The 16,176-nt window shown below is 42.2% G+C and overlaps 1 protein-coding gene across 2 annotated transcripts; it reads left to right on the top strand.

Moving 5' to 3' along the window:
- The first annotated feature begins 2,389 nt into the window (after positions 1-2,389).
- On the top strand, positions 2,390-15,948 carry CALM2 (calmodulin 2). Of its 2 annotated transcripts, XM_082480528.1 has the most exons (6): positions 2,393-2,535; positions 7,034-7,064; positions 12,247-12,390; positions 12,464-12,570; positions 13,470-13,605; positions 15,038-15,948. In XM_082480528.1, the coding sequence occupies exons 1-6, from the start codon at positions 2,533-2,535 to the stop codon at positions 15,064-15,066; spliced, it is 450 nt and encodes a 149-aa protein (XP_082336654.1). In that variant the 5' UTR covers positions 2,393-2,532; the 3' UTR covers positions 15,067-15,948. The 2 variants fall into 2 exon arrangements, with proteins under 2 accessions (XP_082336653.1, XP_082336654.1); XM_082480527.1 differs by lacking the exon at positions 15,038-15,948 and having other exon boundaries at positions 2,390-2,535; positions 13,470-15,030.
- Positions 15,949-16,176: the final 228 nt, after the last annotated feature.

The following is a 16,176-nucleotide window of genomic DNA, read 5'->3' as shown; positions in this document are numbered from 1 at the left end:
GGAACAGGACTCAGGCAGAACATGCTATCTTGGTACAGCCCTTCCACATACTTTTCATCCCATCTCTCGAGACCTGCTTCACAGACAGGTTTATACACCTCATCTCAATCGATTCCTTGAGCCTTGGCACCTGAGTAACCTGTCTGCGAAGCCGGGTTTCACAATGTTTTGCCTCTCCGAGGTACTGTGAGGATAAAGGACAGACGCCAAGGAAAGGTCTAGGTAAATCGGGCCTAGCAGCACACACACGTGGGCGTTTCGTTGCCAGGACCCAAGCTAGTGTCTCCATGAAGATGGTTTTGCTCCAGACATGCAACAGCACTCTGCTCTGCTCCAGATTTGAGGGTGCAACACACACGCACCCTGAGCGGTGCTATGCCGCTTTTATCCCAAATCTAGAGCGCGTGACGAATTCTTTGGTCAAGAACTTGTCTGCAGTGATTCATGCCTCTGGGGCTGTAAAGAAGTTTGGAACATCAGAGCAATCCTTAAAACTGAACCAGAGGGGGAACGAGGAGGAGTAAAACTGCTTGAAGCCATCTTGATGCCTCGTCTATCTGCATCGAGCATAGCCTGACCATAGGTGGGGATTTGCTCCTATTTCATATCGCAGAGGTATGAGGAGGCACGCAGAGCAATAACCTTGGCATTTATTGCTTTCCCTGAAAAGTTCTTTAATCATCTAGCTATATATTACACATTTTAAAAATGTTATCACAGTTTGAAAAGACAATAGTTTAGATGTGCTTGATTTGTGGACTATAAATACATCTAAGTGGAAAGGAGGCCCGAAAAGTTAACATATCACAAAATAGTAACTTCAGATTTCAAGGCTGAAGGCCAAATCTAAGTATATGGTGGTGTCTTCTGTATTGCCTGTGGTCACAAGGTGAGGTAGAGAGGATGAGAGGCACTGGGTTTCATGAAGGGGTCTCTGACTATTTTAAGAAACCAGGCCTTGTTCTGTTTTTTCCCCTTTGTTCCTGAATTCGGGGGGCACACAATTACCTCTGAAAAGAGAGCCAGCCTGAGAATTTCAATTAATACGCTGTAGGAAAAACTCACAGAAGTTTTGTGAAGTTTGTTCATGCCAGTCCCTTCCCAAGCACATCGTATTTATATGGCCTATAAAACAGAACTGCAAAGAGCAGGGATGAGCGAAACCTCTTTAGTGTGTGAGAGCCATTGCTCTGGTTTGTGTAACGACTGCAATGATTCGATAGGTATAAAATACTATCCATTTATGAGTACCCTGTCAGTATCAACTAAGCAATTCTTGCAATAGATATGGAAGCAGATAATTTCGATTGCAATGTGACCGGCAATTTGTTTTCAAACTTAGGTCAGAAAGACTCGGGCCCCTGAAGTTTAGTTAAACGCGTTCATGGTCCCAAAATAAGCCTTGTGGTTTTCAGAGGTGACAGGTAAGGCCTTCCACCGAACTCAGCCAGCACCGCAGCCATTTGTTGAATTACCAGTTGACTTCAAGTACACCACATGCCTTTTGAAAATAATTTGTGAGTTTTAAAATTTTGCCTGCAGTAACTTGCCCAAATGCATGTTGGAGAAATCCCTGGCAAGACTTGAGATTTTAGCTGAGAATTGCCGGCCATCTGTCCTTGTCCGAGACCAGGCCATACGTGGTCGGTCGGTAACGAGGCGTAAATCTGCTCTTTTAAACAACGCTACCGGCCACGAAAACCCTCTGGCTTTGCAGAGCGAGGTGGGATTTTTTTTTTTTCCCCCTGGACTGTGCTAGATGCGGAGGGAAACTCGTTGAGTTAACCCCGCGGGTGAGGCCTTTCCGGAGCGCAACGAGATTAAGGCTGAGACACGTTCTGGCTGCCGCAACGGCCGCTGGTCCCCTCTAAGCCGCCCAGTACGACGGGGCCAGGCCCGGCTCGACCCGGAACCGGGCCGAGCCGGGCCTGGCCCCGCCGCACTGGGCCGCGCCGGGCCGGGCCTCACGCACTGCGGGCGGGGGGGGGGAGGGGGGCGGGTAACGTCCAAGTGACGCATTGCAGGTACGAATCCACCAATCAGCGCCCTCCTTCTGGAGTCACCGCACTCCTCGGCATTTTTTTTTTCTAAAATCTTCTTCCGCCCAGAGAAGTAGTCCCAGAGCATGAACCCCCCCTCCCCCCTTCCGCCCGCACCTCCCCCCGCCCTTTCACCGGCGCGGTCCTCTCCCATCTCTTTCCCTCACCTCACCCCTTCCTGCGGCGGGGCTTGGGGACCCGGAGGGCAGAAAGGGGGCGCGCTCGTGGTGCGGGGGGGGGGGGTTGGGGGGGGTCCTGCCGAGAAGAGCGCGAAGAGCCGGGACTTCTTTCTCAGCTCCGTTCCCTGACGGGGAAAGGGGAGGGGGGGAGGGAGCGGCGCGGAGCGATCCGGGCGGGCTGTGAGGAGGTTTATGAGGCACTGCTGGCGGCCGGGCAGGGCTCAGTGTGAGGCGAGCCGTAGAGCGGGCAGGTTGCTCGTGTGCCCCGTGCTGCCGTTAGCTTCCACCACACCCCACAGCCAGGCCGAGCCACCATGGTGAGTCCCCGGGCATGGGGTAGTGACAGGGCTTTGCGGGTACTGGTCCGGTGCTCGGTGTGTGGGGCGGTGGGGGTGCCGTTGCCTGTGGTTGGGTGGGCGGGGGGGGGGTGTGGGTGGGGGTGGATGGAGAGAGGCAGATGGTTTGGCTGGTGTGGGGCGAGGTCGCCTGAAGAGGGGTGGGGGTGACGGTGTCCCTTGCTGAGGCCGGTGGGCTCAGCCCAGTAGCGCGGGCAGGCTGGGGCGGAGGGTCCCGCTCGGAGGCGCCGTGTGCGTAGGAGGAAGTGGTGGTGGACGAATCCCGCCCGGGTCCCTTTCCCGCCCCTGGGGCGTTGGTGCAGATTCAAAATTCAAACTGCCACTCGGCTCGAGCGCCATGACGCTTTGTCGGGGCGTGTGTCGGTTGAGGGGGGGGGCGGGGGGGAGAGCGGCAGATAACGGTTCCTCCTGGGAGGAGACCCGCGTGCAGGGTGCCGGGAGGGGGGAAGGAGCCTGCCACGATGGCACCAGCTCCACTTTCTTATCGCTTCCTGCCCCCCCCCCCCCATTTCCCCCTCCCCGGCAAGCCGGCGTGTGCGGCTGAATGGGGCCGGGGAGCCAGCGGCGCGGCAACGGCTGGTGCGAGCGCTTAAGATGTCTGGCTCGCTAGCGAGGTGTGTTGCGCCTGGTAATAATGCAATGCGGAGCCCTGCAGCTTCTGAGCAGCATGATGATGAGGGGCAGGCTGCCTCACTGCACCATCTTCCTCCTCGCTAGACCTGTTGTCAGCTCGCGTTGGAGCCGCTCTCCCCTGCCGATTTCACGATAACGCCTTGCTGCTGGTGGCTCCATTGAACAAGGGATTTAATTTTTTTAACAGTTTTGGCTTCCCCTTTTGGTCATTGTGGTGGACTGTCCTGCGTTTTCTTGATCAAGTGCAATTTATTTTTCCTAGCCATACGTTTGTTTAGGATTTTAATCAACTGTCGAAATAGGACACGTTTTGTGGAATTGGAGAGTTGTTTCAAATTCGGTCTAAAGGATATGAGTTTAGCTTTTTTAATTAAAACAAGTGGATACCGAAACTCATACAAAAAGGAACAGTTCTGCCGCAAAACATCACCAGTGACCATTTAGTACTGTCTCTGCAGTAAGAGAAGATGCAGTATAGTGGAACTGCCTTTTCATTCATTACGTGCTTTTAAGGAATCAGATTGCTATCGACTTGCCATGTGTAATGTGAATGATGGGTGCTTAAAATTGAGGGTTTTCTTAAAATGCTCTCTCTGGGCAAAGAAATTAAGTGAACAGAAGCCTGAATTTGCTCTTTTGCTTAAATTGTGAACCTATACACTAAACCATGTATGAAGGAAAAAAAAGGTGAATCTAGCAGTAAAAGACCCTTATTGAGTTTAGTCATCATCAGAACCAAAAATGGAGTATCTTCAAGCAAGGTCTATATAAAAATGGGTGTGTCCAGGAGGCACGGTGACACTTTGAATGCGGCTATAGTTCATCCTGACAGACCAGACTGGCTAAACCTGTGAATATGTGTTGTCCAATACTGCACATGCTAGATAAAGCAGAATGCTTTCCTCCCAAAATAAGCTAACCTACTATAAGCATAATTCTAACCCTTACATGCTAGTCTGTCTAGTTCTTGTTCTTCAGTTAGTCTTGCCAGAACTGTCCATTCCAATCTAACACCTGTGAAGTATACCAAAATGCCAAGTTTTCGAGGGGAACAGTGTCATCTGTTTTGTGGTTTGCTGGTAGCTTGCTATCAGGCAGTGTTCTCGCCTCTGAGGATCTTCCAAACCGGTTACTGCATAGCAGCTATGACTGTAATGAAACACTACCTCTAGAGGCTGCATGTGCCACTGAAACTGCTGCACGCACAACAGCTCCCCTTCTTTCCTAGGAGGCTTACATTCTTTGTCAGGCCCTTAACATAGTCTGGGGGCGGGGGGATGGGAGCTATTGCAGTGAAAATGAAAGTGCTGCAACATGAATCAGAGAACGCTGTGTCAAAGTTGTGATGGGTTCCCTGGCTTCATCAAAGGAGGTTTTCAGGTGGATCTTGGCCGTAGTAAGGGGCATGTCAAAACTACCGCATAGGCATGTTACTGTTTCTGAAGTTGGGTTGCGTTACTGAAGGTGTGCATACTGTCACTTGTATGGTGCATGAGTATCTAGCTTAAAGTCGGGACAAAGAACTTCAGAAGGCCCTTCTAGGAAGACGACAGTGGCCTGTAAGTTGCAGGCATGGTTCTGGGCTGATCGCCCTCCACCTGAGTGGCATGGGAGGGAGTGATCTGGCAGACTTGCTAGCTCCGCCTTTTACTGCTGTTGCGCAGCAGTCCCTGCAGAGCCTAGCACTGCAGAGTACAGATGGTGTTTGTTCAACCTTGCCCCACCTCTAAGCTTATCTTTCAACTGCCGTATACCTGTGGCTTCTAATAAGCATCGTGCTCTTCTCAAACACTGTCCCTCTTACAGGTGCTGACAAAGCTTATCCAAATTTATGGTTAGTGGCTACAGGATGTTTTAAGTTGCTGAAAGAGTTAAAGAGGAAGAGTTCAGGAACACTCAACAGCTTAAACACTGCTTAATGTCATGTCTTTGTATAAAACTGTTTATATAAAACAGTATGTGACTCAACTTGGTAACCCATAAGTATTGACCTAAATAAACTAGGTTCTTGCTACTTAAATCTGATCTACAGCTTTCTGTAGGATATAAATATCCTACAGAAATGTAGCACACAATTCTCTTCACTCAAGCAATAAAAATGTAAATAGTATGCAAAGGTATGAGTCTGTCTGTGTTAATGATACACTCCAGACAAGCAAAAATCTGTTAGGCTTCTGTTAAGTGACTAGCACAGTGCTTCCATCTGAAAGCCTAGTGTTGAACTGGTGATGTTCTCAGTAGTGTTGCTGCCACCCTAGACTATCTTATTCTTTTAAAAGCAAAGTTGAGCCTGCATAGGAATACTTCCTACAGCTGCTGAAATTGGAACAAGTGGAGTCTGTAGCTGCAAATACCCATTGGCTGCTCTCTTATAAGTTGCTTAGTAGTGTGGTCTTGATTCTTAGAGTAGATGAGCCACAGGCAGTCTGAGAAATCGCTGATTGTGGCCTTTATCTTGGGCTGTTTCTGTATTGTACGCATAATTTTTATAAGCAGTTTCTCTTGTATGGTTGCTTAAACAGCTAACTTCGCTTCTGTTAGAGGACAAATAACCAGAAGCTGGTAACTTCTAAGGCTGTATGCAATATAGAAATATAATTCAAATTGAAATTAATAAAGTAAAAATTGACAGGTGGTATATATACCTTTTTCTAAGTATTTAATTGACAGATGGCTAATATGTAGAGAGATGTTTGTGGGCACAGCTAATGACTGAATGTTTCTAACTGTCAATAGCGCAGTAATTATAGAAAGGCTGTTGCTGAAATGGTCACAATAGGAACAAAACTAAAAAAAGCAGTGTTGAATTTAGGCAGTGAGTGTATCTCATTTGTATTTAAAGGTGGGGATTTTTTTGACTTCGTGGTGGAGTACTCTGTGGTAAAGAGCTCAAGGAGCTTCATTGAAGGAAATACGTGGCCCTGTTACTGCAACTCAACTGAAGCTATCTAGAATTTGTTTGAAGATTCAGCTGATATGAAAATCTAGGGAAAGTATTTCTACAATCCTCAAACACCTTTGTGTACCTCCAAGAGTGAAGTCCATTTTAGGTTTGGCCTTGAAGACCGATGTTTGTGTTTTATTGCTGTCAAATCAGTTGATTCAGAATTGTCCAGTGATAGAGTGAAATGAGATATAAAGTGGGGCTTACCCAACTGATACAGAAATTATGTCTTGCACCACTGAACCTTTTTCTAGTGGCCCTGTAAACTACCTTATGCTACTTGAGTCTGTAGACAACAGTCTGAAAAGTCCAGACAGCCTTCTGACATAATTGAAATTACCAGTTTGGGCTGAAGCTGCTAGTATTGATTACGTGGACTTTTTTTTAATGGCTGGGTCTTGGATATGAAGCTTCATTTTCATCAAAGGATGATCTAATTCTAGAGAAGAGTATATTTTTCTAATTATAGCATTGTAACTTAGCAGAAGAAGCATTTGGGAGTTACTGCTGTGTTACTTAGATGTAAAGTGTTTGGTGTTAAAGCTGAGGCTATTTTACCAAAGTATTACTACCAGTAGTCTTTAAAACCAGTCTAGAGGGACCTGTGTGGCTTGAGTTTGCTAGTGTTGCTTGGGTAATTGATTCATACACATGGTAATCTATTATTTGGGTGTACCAGATATTGCGGGGTGAGGAAGTGAGGACAGGTTGCCAGCTCTTACTTAGCAAGCAATGCTGATGACTTGAGTTGTTTGAACTGTTTCAGAATGCTACAGATAAGTCCTGAAAAACAGCTAGCATGTTCAGAGGCCTCTAGAAGCCTGTGTTTTATTTTGCCTTGAACTTTTGCTACAACTATAATGATATTCTCTTTTATTGCAGGCTGATCAACTGACAGAAGAGCAGATTGCAGGTGAGGTTTTCACGTGCTGTGTTGCTACTCCTACTTGACCTGGCACATCTCTTAATCCAGTGACAGTCTGTGTTACACAAGATATTTAGCTTTCTTAGATACTAAAGAAGTATTGTGGAATGTTTTAACTTGTCACCTAAGTTTTAGAGGTTTATCATGGATACAATGGATCTGAGGTTTTGTCCTCTAAAATATTTGGACTAACAGCTTTATTAGCTAGTAGACTTGGGACTGACTATTTTTTTTTTTCCTATCATGACTACAGAAATGTCCCAAGTGAAAACTGAAGGGGGTGGGGGGTGAATATCTTGTGAAGGCTTGGAATCTGGAGTGTTCTTCTAACAGAAGGCAAAAATAATTTACTTTGTGGTCTCCTGTCAGCATAGATGTTTTCAGAGTGGCTTTTCTTGATGACAGCAGGGACTGGCTTCATGATGACAACTCTTGATATTCCATATTTGGAACTGCATTGTGTACTTGGACACAAGTGTTCTGTGCACTGTTCTGATGGTCTGGTGCTTGCTCTGAAATGCTTAAATATGCATCTCTTAAATCTTCTGTGTACATCTGTGGCCCTCTAACAATGGTTACTATGCACTCAACTGTCTACTGGTGACTAAAACTCTCCTGGTTATCATGTCTCCTACTCATGCAGGCTGCACAAACCTGTCACTGGTCTCTGAAGACTCATTTCAACTTGAATAGTTGATGTGACTTCAAGCTGGTAATGCAGAATTCACCCTTGCCATGGACATTCAAAAAATTTTAGGGTTTTTGATCAGACAAGTGTATAGTGTTACTGCTAGAAAGTCTCAGCTTGCACACTGTCATGTGAAATGCTTTTAGAGTATGTTAGGGTTTTACTAATCTAATTGTACCAAGTCAGTCATACAAATAACAGCCTCTAAGGGGTATTGCCATTTAACTATGGTGCAGTTGTTGAAGACACTGTATTAAACAGAAGTGTCGTAATGAGCTAGTTTGTTTTTACCCTAATTGCCAAATTTGAAGTGTAAGAACATTTTTCTGTAGCTTTTAGACTTCGGAAGCTTGCTTTAACTCATAGGAGACTAATTATGGTTTTGTGGAAAGTCCTTAGTCTATTTACTTGTTGCCATGGTACTGTCTTATGAGTAAGCACAGGCCAAATCTTGTTCAACTCCAGATTTTTTTTTTTCCACAAGTGGCCTACATATCTTAAGGGTTTTGTGATCAGTTTAGTTGGAGCAGGCTGTGTCAACTGTGACTGCTGTCTTTTCAATAATGGTTCATTGTTCTGGTTCTTAACTGTAGAAGCTTTATTAGTTGATGTAGCTGATTATGGAATATAAACAGGAAGCTCATTAACACTACCTCAAGATTAGTGCAAATGTTAGCTATTCAGTAATGATAGTATAGGTCTCAGAGCCAAAAGTGAGAATTAATAAGCTTGTCATACTGGTATAGAGGATTTTTGTCTGTGTGGAAGGAGTAAAAGTATAATGTAGTGTTAATATACAGTGCAAAATGGCCTTCCACTTTCAGTTCAGCTATGGTATTTCATGAAGCAAATACGTTTGCAAGTAAACCTCTGATGTGAAGACATAAGACCGCTACTGGCCTGTTAGGGAACCATCCCTAGTACTGCTTAGGAAGGGTTGCAGCTGACTAAGCAGACTGCTTGGTTTTGCTGTTGAAGGCCAGTGTCTTGCATGGGAAAACTGTTACAGGTACAGTTTGCATGTTTTACAGAGACCATGTGGTTTTAAGGGCTTGAGCCCCATACCATTCCATTTCAGCTTATCTGAAGATACCTAGCTTTTGATTTGAAGGTAGGCTTAAGAAAATGGTACTACAAGGTAGAGACAACATTCCCTTTTGTAAACAGAAGGCCAAAGTAGTTCAAACAGCCCCTTCTGGGCTTAATACAAATCTTCCACCTCTGTTGTGAAACACCAAAATACAGTTGTTAAAGATTCCCGATGTTCTTATTTCCTGGGGAACTTATTGGTCATGCAGGACTGAAGCTTCTTGTCATTATAGGTAGTGGTAAAAGACTCCTCAGGTTTTGTTCACGTGAAAGACTGGTTTTTGAAACCTTAGTAGGTACAGAATGTGAATGCTAGTTGCAGCTTCATTCAGGAAGAATTGAAGTTGCCAAGTCAAATGAGTATCCCTTTGGTTAAATCTTGCATTAAAAAAAGGTATATAGGTCAGGACCATTTGATGTGGGTGGCCAGGGGAGGGTCTGTGTGTGGAGAAAAAACCTTGAAGATGTCTTTGTCCCAAAGCAACTGGTCTTGTGAGCTATACTTCCTTCCACTAGACCTCAGAGTTCTAAATAGGCTCTCTGAACAAGTAGGCCTATGTACGGTATTTGTTATGCCTTGTTTCTTTAGTGTGCTGTAGTTCTCTGTTGGGGACCTGACCACAAGAGCTATTTAGAATTTATTTCATAGTAGACATAGTCATGTTTAAGTGTTGAGCTCCTCGTAGCTGTGAAGAGAACAATTGATGCTGTCCTATAAAAGTTCCAGACATAGCTGGCTAAACTGTGTGAGAGTGGGAATGGTAGTTCTGGTTCACTGAACATATTAGGTCACTGAAGACTGCCACTTCATCTGGAAAGGTAATGTGGTGCCGAGATGCCTTAGAGGCTATTGTTATATAGAACATTTTGAGCTAGGGTGTTAGAGTTTGCATTCTGTTGGACTAGCCTTTCTTTCGTGGGGCCTGGAAGTAGCCTTTGGTTTTGACGCAGTGCACTTTTCAGAAGGAAGGAAAGGTTGAAAACTTGTAGGCTGTCCTGAAGATGAGTGGTTCTGCCAGTACTATCCTCAGGTTTCTGACAGGTTAGCCTTATCTAAGATACAAGAGAATTTTCATTTGCAGTTTGATATGGAAGTGTGTTGAATAAAGGGAGGATTTGCTTTATATGCTACATGAAGTCATAAGGTGTTTCTTAAGAGTGGGAGGTGCATTTTATAATCTTACAGGAAGCCAGAATTGAGTTGCTCACTCAACTTCAGTATTTCATAGCAGCCTTCACTTGCCATTGCCACAAATCCTCCAAAGCTATGCTAGGTTGTTCTTGTTAGTCTAAACTGTATCTGCAGAGCTTATTACTCCTTTCTTCTCCTACAAGTGATTAAAGAGTTATTTTAATTGTATTCCGAACTTGATTCAGCATTTCAAACAGGAATATGCTGCTGATCTTTGACTAAAAGAAAGGTAAAGAGTTGTCCTATGAGTGGCTCATTTCAAGTATTCAGAATATACCACTGAATGGCCCATGTTGTAGAAAGCAAGTCTTTATATTTTGCATAAAAATTATTACTTATTCTAAGCAGGGTCACTGTGGTACTGTGAAGTCTCCTTTGTGTTTGAGTTAGTGACAGTTGACCTTCAAGCTAAGGATGATGTGATTAACATCTAAACATTTTGAATAACACTTGAGTACCTGACTCTTGATGAAGACTCAGTATTCCCCTTTTGAGGTCCTTCTGCAGTAGACTATGAATTTCTATTCTAGGCTTGATCCAGGAGCCTTTTCTTCCCTGGTGTAAAAACTTTACTCCTGGTAAACCTATTTGTTGCATCCAAGCTAACTGAAACTAGCCCCAAAGACTATCTGGAAGTTACTATAGGTACAGGTTATAGCTGCCTGTTTCTGCTTTGTGATTATACAATACCAGCTTGAAACGGTTTTGTCTGGTCCTGTGGTAGCCTTGCTCTGATTCTTATATGCTAAACAGTGGGAATCTGCTTTTGGAACACTTCAAACTATTAGATGTAGAAGAGTGTTTTTTTTTTTCCTGGATGGGACTCAACTGTGGCTCTGGTATTATATAGCTGCATTCATGAACTATAAAAGGTCTATTTTTGTAGTTGCATTTTTAACGCTTGCCAGCTTGCACTCACCTCGAGTGTTTCAGAGTATGAAATGGATGGAATAAAACTATGCATTTCATATGAAAACACAACTTTTGCTGTGACTAATTCTGGTCTGGGAAACCCACCATCTGGAAAGCTGGCTGCTTGGAAATGTTGAAAAACTAACTCTTGGAAGTATTTCTGATGTAGGAGTACCCTTGAGCTAATGAATTCTCCAAAGGCATGATCTCAGGTGCCTTGAAAGCTGTAAAAGGTTCTGAACTATACAAGGGAATAAATAAATTTTTCATGTTTAACTGTAACTTGTATATGAGCTACTACAGGCCAGTGAGCTATCTTAAAGTCTGTGGCCAAAGACAAACAGATGGCATGGATTAAAACCAAGTCCCATTTTTGGACTGGACAATTAAATGTCGTGCTTGTATTAATATTGCTGGCTACAATACAGCCATTGTAGAGGGTTGAGAGCTAGCATTGAAACACGGTTAAGCAGTCTTTAAAACTGTTTTTTACTAGTTCTATAAAGGCTGTTTCAGGATACAGTAAGGCTGAAGCAGTTTTCTAAGCAGCTTTTCAGAAATTAAGACTCCAGTGACTTTCCTCCTTGAGCAACTGACTTGAGTTGTGTTTATATGTAGACAGAAGAACTGCAGAAGCCTGGCTGGGGGGGAGTGCTGGGAGAAGTTCCTTTGTAGCTAGATATGGCCAGACGTTAAGGTCTATGGTGCTAGGTGCTGGAGTTTCATATCGCATATACTGTTCAGACTTTACGTGTCCAGTGGAAGTGAGTTATGATGAGAAACTATTTTTAGTTTGGTCTGACAATACCTTTTTCCATTGACTCGTCTCCTCTATTAGTAACAGAAGTGCTATTAAGCTGTAGCATTTGTATTCTAAGTATGTTTTTTTTCAGCTCTCTCAAAGTAATTTTGTATTTTCCCATGAGATAAACAGTTCCTACCAAGGGTCTGGATCATTCTAGTTGCAGATAGCTATTCCTTTCAGCTTTGTATTAGGGGTCCTTGTTCAAGATAGTAACAAATGTGAGTACTTCTGAAATGGATGACCTTCCATCTTGTTTAGGTGACAGTGTGGTTGATTGGTAGACTGATGGGTTGTTTTCCAGATGCTGGTGCTTCCATATTGGCATTACAATTATAGCAGACTGAGAAATATACTGAAATTTTCTTAAAAGAATGAAATCAAGTTTTGTAATATACAACAATAAGGAGCAGTGGATTATTACATGATTAAGTAAACTTAACATTTCAAAGCTGAAGGGATTAACTGCATTTTTGTTATTGTACAGAATTCAAAGAAGCTTTTTCACTATTTGACAAGGATGGTGATGGTACTATAACTACAAAGGAGTTGGGGACAGTGATGAGATCGCTTGGTCAAAACCCCACAGAAGCAGAGCTACAGGATATGATCAATGAAGTAGATGCTGATGGTAAGATTTTACTAATAAGTAATTTAATAAAGTGCTGGAAATGTGTTTTTCTAACAAAGTAATTATCTTGCAGGCAATGGCACAATTGACTTTCCAGAGTTTCTGACAATGATGGCAAGAAAAATGAAAGATACAGATAGTGAAGAAGAAATTAGAGAAGCGTTCCGTGTGTTTGACAAGGTACTAAAATGTTTGCCTTAACGAATATTTCTGTTAATGAAAACTCAGTTTGACTTCTAATGAGCTTCCTTACTGAATTGAGGGGTATCTGCAGTCCTGGCACGTAGAACCTCTAGGTTGACTAGTGACCCTAAAGTTCAGTCTATTATGATACTGTACCTGAAAGTCAAATGAGTCATCGTGATAGTAGTGAGTGATACTTTTAAGCTACCAATTGCTGTGATACTAAAATACTTGTACAAGGCTGGCAGCAAAATTACTTAATATTTAAAATTGTAATCTTTTAAGTCTTTCACTTGGTCTTTACTGAGTAAATTGCTAAATGAGTATAAAGTTATTCAGCTTCTTAAGATGCACTTTTAACCAGGAAAATAACAATGATAAGTACCTTGGGGTGTGGTGAGGAAAAAGTCAGTCCACAGTATAGTATGCACTATACTTAAATATCCAGTGTCCCAGCTAGGCTGGAATATGTAAAAGTGGTGTCTGAAGGCCTTGTAGCTTTGTGCTGGACTCCAATGAAACAGAATGAGATAAGTAGCTTCTGTTCTAAGAAATAGACATTGAATCAGCCAGTCACATGATTGAATAGGCATCTGCCTAAAAAGGTTGCAAATGGTGCTGATTGCTTTGTCAGTGATTAAAAAGTGTCTTGAGATAGGACAGCCAAAGTAGACTATATTGGATAAGTTGCTTTTTAAAATGTCTTTTTAAACTAAGGTCCTAGACAATACTGAAAATATGCTTACAGCTCTCATTTCCCTTGTGCAAATGCTAGTGGTTAAAGCTATGCTAACTTCTTAATGCTCATCTTGCTCTGCAGTATTCTTAAGTTACAATTAAGTCACTAGGCCTTCGAATAGTCTATTCCAATCTTTTTTTTTTTTTTCCCCTCCCAGGATGGTAATGGTTACATTAGTGCTGCAGAACTCCGTCATGTGATGACAAATCTTGGAGAGAAGCTAACAGATGAAGAAGTTGATGAAATGATTAGGGAAGCAGACATTGATGGTGATGGTCAAGTAAACTATGAAGGTAAGGAGTTGTTAACTGACTCTTTGTGTAGCAGTTTTCATGATGGTGGTTGTGTAGATGCTGATAGCCACACCAAGTTTAAATAGGGCAATGTTCAGATGAGGTCTTCTCAACAGTTAAGTGTTCCTTTAAGCTAATGTCTTTTAGTATGTACACTGTGTACCTCTAGGTTTAAGTTTGTGTGGGTTATTGCTACCTTTGTGCCAAAGGCAAAAAATGACTATTCAGCTGTGCAGTGTAAGAAATAACTTTGTAAATCTAGTGATGTCTAATTGACCATTAGAATAAGGAAGCTAGCTGAGATGTTCACATGCTGTTCCGTCCACTAATGAATGTTGATCTGACTGTAGCTAAAGTCACTCATTTTTCATTAATGCTTTTAAAATTACTAATTAAAGGGGTAAAGCTTCTAAAATACACAGAAATTTCAAGACCTTTAGAAGCCCTCTTAAATAATTTTACACAAATCAGCTGCGGCAGTAGCTTGTTTTTATTTCCTTCTTTCTTCCTGGTATTGAAACTTAAAGTCATGCAAGCAGGAGGAGTTCTGTTAGGCAATTACTTGCAGCTCAGAACCATAAAGCTTGTGTTCATTTTAACTTTCTGAACATCGTACAGAAAAGAGCTAGGGTATTTTCAGATAATGCCCTTACTGGTTTTGAGGTATAGGTGTGGCTTCCCTTTAAGGCCTTTTTGGTTGTGGCCTCAGGATGAGCACTCATCTGTGAGTGAAAAAGCATTTTATGAACAAGGCTGCTGCTCCATAACTGTACTTATGAATAGACTGTTAAGAGGCTGGCACTAGAGAGGCTGGGCATCCCTCCTCTTTCCAGTTGTTCTTTTGAAACCTGAGCAACAAGGTTAACTCCTTCTAGTTTCTTTTGTTATTGTACTTAAAACTATGGTTCGGCAAGATAAGTGATTAATCCTATTTTGTGGGATCTAACTACCAATGTGCTGTGAATAAGCAATGATTCAGTTGCTTAAAGCCAGTCAGGCAAAATAGTAAGACTATTCTGCTTTGAGGAAAAACTCAAACCAACAGAGTGGTGTCTTATTTGTACACCTATATAACTGATCATCACTTCAGCACAATTTCTGCTTATCAGAATCATTCTGACCATTCTTAGATACCTTGTCCCTATCTGTAAGACAGTAGGCACAAGGACCCTGTAATGTTTTATTTTGGAAGTAAGGCTGTTCCCCAATTCTCTGAGGGACTAACCTTTTTGATAAAAGTAGAGGTCTTTTGCCATTAAAAACAAGTGTTTTGGGTGTGATTGGTGGAAAAGGGGACTGAAGATGCTTTTTTGACTGAACTGAAAGCATAGTTTTAAAACAGTGTTCAGCACTAGTAAGGTAGGTCACTTCTCAGACCTTGCGATTCAGATTTTTCTCTGAATAACTCTTATGCAACTCTTTCCTTTTACAGAGTTTGTACAAATGATGACAGCGAAGTGAAGACATTGTACAGAATGTGTTAAATTTCTTGTACAAAATTGTTTATTTGCCTTTTCTCTGTTTGTAACTTATCTGTAAAAGGTTTTTCCCTTACTGTCAAAAGAATATGCATGTATAGTAATTAGAAGGCCATTCCTCCATGTTTTTCTCCTTTATCTTACTGTCATTGTTCTGATTTTTGGAAAATTGATCTAAGTAACAAATGTTGCATGTGGCTTACTCTGGATATTTAAGCCCTTCTGCACATCTAAAGTTAGATGGAGTTGGTTAACTGAGGGAACATCTGGGTTGTCTGTTTAAAAATAAAAAAGTAGCTTTCTTTAGGAGACTTAGGTATGACTAGTGTAACAAGTTACATAAAGTAAGCTAGGGCTTACCATGCATTAGCAGTTCCTTAGTTAAAGCGACATGCTCGCTCTAGTTCTCCAGTGCATAAAGGAGTTTATTCCACTTTCTGTGATGGAGGATAAGGACTCCTGCAGCTAACTGCAGGATAAAACCATGTGGATAGTATATGTACATGTGGCTAATGCACTGTAAAAATTGTTCTCCTGGCTTACTTCACAGTAACTTGTTTGTGGCCATACCTGTAACATGTTGTTGAAATGTGGAGTCTTAACGTTGTGGACGATTGACAGTCAACAATATGAAACTTAAGTTGCACTAATGCAAAACGGGTGATTTATCCAGGTACTCGTACACAAGTTTTTTTTTTGTACTGCTGGTCCTGTACCAGAAAACATTTTTCTCCTCTTGTTACTATGCTTTTTAAACTTTGTTTAGCCACTTATTTTCAAAAAAATCTGCTTATGGCACGATTTGCCTCAAATCCATTCCAAGTTGTATATTTGTTTTCCAATAAAAAATTACAATTTACCCATACTGTTTCAATGTATCCTTGAATTATTTACAGGAATTGTTCAATACAGTTGCTGCTCTGTGTTTCAGTATGTAGCAGTTTGGTTTGCTTATGCAATGGATTGGCTGTCTTAAAATAGCTTGGAAGGTGAAAATTTAGTCCTTAAACTCTGGCCCTTAATAGTATTGTTGACTTGAAGAAGCTTTCTTACTAGTAGTTTAAAATGTATTTTACAGTCTTGTGTGGAGCTT

This window comes from Vanellus vanellus, assembly GCF_965231255.1.
Source record: "Vanellus vanellus genome assembly, chromosome: 3".
Lineage (NCBI taxonomy): Eukaryota > Metazoa > Chordata > Aves > Charadriiformes > Charadriidae > Vanellus > Vanellus vanellus.
This window is presented reverse-complemented; position numbering and strand designations above follow the sequence as displayed.